Source organism: Limulus polyphemus, unplaced genomic scaffold, assembly GCF_000517525.1.
Source record: "Limulus polyphemus unplaced genomic scaffold, Limulus_polyphemus-2.1.2 Scaffold84, whole genome shotgun sequence".
Taxonomy (NCBI): domain Eukaryota; kingdom Metazoa; phylum Arthropoda; class Merostomata; order Xiphosura; family Limulidae; genus Limulus; species Limulus polyphemus.
The window spans coordinates 1-3,662 of record NW_013665694.1 but is presented as its reverse complement, the minus strand read 5'-3'; the positions used below and the strand labels follow the sequence as shown (position 1 = coordinate 3,662).

At 29.8% G+C, this 3,662-nt stretch overlaps 1 protein-coding gene across 1 annotated transcript in view; it reads right to left on the bottom strand.

The window, feature by feature from the left end:
* Positions 1-3,656, bottom strand: part of LOC106467921 (alpha-2-macroglobulin-like protein 1) — a 21,927-nt gene extending 18,271 nt beyond the window's left edge. Inside the window, exons 1-4 of the mRNA XM_022396945.1 lie at positions 3,588-3,656; positions 2,668-2,767; positions 1,766-1,875; positions 927-1,115 (exon numbers count right to left, since the gene is read on the bottom strand). Of these exons, the coding sequence (XP_022252653.1) occupies positions 927-1,115; positions 1,766-1,875; positions 2,668-2,767; positions 3,588-3,650 (462 nt within the window). The 5' untranslated portion in view covers positions 3,651-3,656. The remainder of the gene's footprint in view (positions 1-926; positions 1,116-1,765; positions 1,876-2,667; positions 2,768-3,587) is intronic.
* Between the last annotated feature and the right edge of the window lie 6 nt (positions 3,657-3,662).

Sequence of the window (3,662 nt, the reverse complement as noted above, 5' to 3'; positions counted from 1 at the left end):
AAAGGGATTGCACTCAGTAATGTTTTATAAAACTTTTTTTTTCAATAAGGCACGATATGTTTAATTCACAACCATGTCTACATTTAGAATTCTTCAGAGCATTGGATTTTTTTATTTAGGAAACTCGCGCAAACTGCTCAAACGCTGTCAGTGTTAGCCATCTTTAATTTCTACCTGATAGATCTGTAGAAGTTATGCACAAATCCAACGAAAACAATTGTTTTGGTTTATTTTGAATAAACAGGGCCATTTGTGCTAGTTGTCCATAATTTAGCATAGATAGACTAAATGGATGTCAACTAGTCAATACTACCTACAGTCAACTCTTGGGCTACTCCTTCACAACGAATATTGGAATTTATCGTGACGTTACTACGCCACCACCACTGGAAGGGCAGAGATGTTCGATGAAAACGATTTGAACCTGAGACCCGTAGATTTCTAGTCGAGTGCCCTAATCATCAGGCCATGCCAGGCCAAAAACAAGTTAATTAGTTAGTTCAGAACAAAGCCAAAATGAACTATCAGCTGGATCCACCGCAGTGAATTGAATCTAGGATTTTAGCATTGTAAGTCAGTAACTTTATCGCTGTCCCACCGGGGGACAACGAAAACAAACAAAATAATATATGAATGCACATGCCATTTTCAAACATACTTATTTATCACGCTAATGTAACAATTATAGCTGAAAAACTTGCAAATTAAAAGTTAACAAATTTCACATCTTGAAGCTCCAAATAATGACTTGAATTTAAAAAGTAGACAGATTTGATACATGTATTTTTAAATCAACAAATTCGAATGAAGAAATACGAAGTTACAATATTCCAGTAATTATTAAATTCAAATAGTTATTCATGTGTTTTTTATGCTACTACATTCAAGTAAAACATCATAACTTTTGAATTCAAATATAAACTTACTTTAAGTTGAATTTTTGACGTTTGGTTTGAAACAGCAGGGAGAGCAAAATGTGCAAATCCATCCTTGTCTGTGGTATAGTTTTTACAGGCTGAACGAACCTCAACAGTTCTAGATCTGCCGAAAATATGGGCACAGAGTGACAGTGTAATGTCGGAAACTGGCTTACCATTTGGAGTTTTCGCTTCGGCCTGAATCATAAAAAAAGAGAGTAAGTATTGGAAGCACTAGAAGTGGTTAGGGCATACAAAACTAGATAATCTTTTACAAATAAAACGTAAGACTATATAAGGTGTTAAAAGCTTTCTTATCAAGTATTCAATAGATATATGTTGTTTAATGCTTTGATCCATACTATCTTCTTTTCTTTCGTATATTGTATTTGCAATACGTCCACAAATAGCTTTCTGAACAATTTTTATTTTAATTTTTATCTTTTCCTTATGAGATCCTAGGTATCAGTACAGGTATAACCACAATTGTAGGCAAAATTTATTTTAAAAATGTTAGCCTTAAGGGTTTACCAAATATCCCTTTGTTCGTTTGGTTTAAAGTAATATTTTTGAAAATTCTAAAAGGACGAGGTTATTTGAAAATGTATTCAGAAATGAAATCAGAAGAACACTAAAATAATACAGTAAATATTTCTAGAGAAATACTTCACAATGTAGTATTATACCAAGAAAACACTCAGCTGTTGAAAATAGTTACCATTAAACTTCCGAGAAATAAAACGGTAACAAACTTATTTTATTGGTGTTCGTCGTGTATAGAAATACTTCTATGTGAATTATAATGACAATATTGAATTTTAGACCTTGAAGATAGTAAGTTTTCTTACTCTGCCAAAATATGGAAGTAGTGGCCGAAATTCTTCTGTGGCACCATTTATCTTTAGTTTCAATCGAAAATTGTGGTATTTAATTGTATTGGATGTATTTTGTTCAACACCTGAGAAATTGAACAAATAATATATCAGATTAATATATATTTTTCCTTAAATAAATCGTTATTTCTTAAAAAATTAAAAATGATACGATCGTTTTTTATAACCTTTATAACGGAAATCGAAAAATAATATTTATATTTATTTCACTAATTAAAAATTGGTCATTGTTAAACAATGAAAGATTTAAACTTATACAAGATCTATACAACCGTGAAATCTAAGTTAATTTTAGTTTGTTGTCTCTCTGGGTTGAAAAAGTCGACAGTAAATAATATCATTTGTATTTGAAGTATATAATTAACAGAACATTAATTATATTTCTTATAGTTTTAATATTGTAATAATCATTTAAACATAAACGAAATATAAATAAGCTGTTGCATTGTGTTATATAAATGGACTTTCTGTGTTTTAACTTTCCTTTGAAAAGAGAACATATTTTTGTTTCAGGCGGATTAAACTTATTGATTAACTAAAATGGGATCTTAAAACTCTATTTTTATTCAACACATAAAAAGCATATTTTTATCAAGTTATCTAACTAATGTCTTATTCTGCTTTCTTATCAGGAACCTGAAGCTTGTTCAACACATTTAAAAGCATATTTTTATCAAGTTATCTAACTAATGTCTTATTCTGCTTTCTTATCAGGAACCTGAAGCTTAAACTAAAATAAGAATATCTGTCCTTAACATACGGATGTTTCTATTTCTGTGGTAAAATTATAATACTTTAACTACTACTGCTATAAACCACAGTTATATAAATGAAGTAATCTTCGTAATAAAACTTACCTGTTCCTTTCTCAACTACAGAAGCTTCAAGTTTAATATTCTGTACATTCTTATTATGCAGCTCTTTAATATTTACTGCCAAATCATAACAACCGTAAATCTAAGGAAGACAGAAAGTATTGACGTTAATAAACATGGTCTTCGTGAATTTGTCGTTTTAAATGTTATTAGGTTTTGTCTAATAAGTTTTGTTAAAACATGTATAATACGATAATTTATAACAAAACAATTTAAATATTCACTAAGTGGTCAATGGTAAACTACTTTGCAAACTAATATTCCAGTTACAAGTTTTCACTCTCAACTTCAATTCACTACGTCAGGTTTAGTGAAGGTTTTCTTTAATTGTTGTTTTAAACAGTATTTCTAATTATTATTCAGAAAGAGCTTGTTTGACAGAATGGACAGAATCAGATCGATACTGAAAGACTTAGAGAAAAGCCAACTGACATCCCAAGCAACTTGAAATTTGATAGTCAATACAGAATCAGTTGTTTTCTATTTCGTGATGTACATATTCCTCAGCTAAATGTTGAAACAATTGTTGGACCTAAAGAGATTGATAACGTTACTGTTTTAAAAAAATAACATTTTTAGAAACGATTAGTGATTAATTTAAATATCAAAAGAGAGCAATAACCAAATCGAAATTTACAACAAAATATACCTTTCAGAATTAAAAATACATTAAAACCTAAGTATCAACTTAATTCTTGGTGTAATACACATCTTGTGAAATTATACAGACTAACATAATACTAAATTTGCATAAAAACTCGCCCTTTTAACACGAAGCTTCCTCCAGCTAATATTTCAAACTACACATGTGTATCATAACAGGGAAGTCTCATATGCATCTCTGTTTATTTAGAAATCGGATTTTAAGAAAATATTCTTAATGTTTCCATCAAAATACACACCTCTCTCTCGTAAACAAAGAAGGGAGATTCATTTTCCCTTTTCCTAAATGTGTTTATTGACATTACGAACGTTAC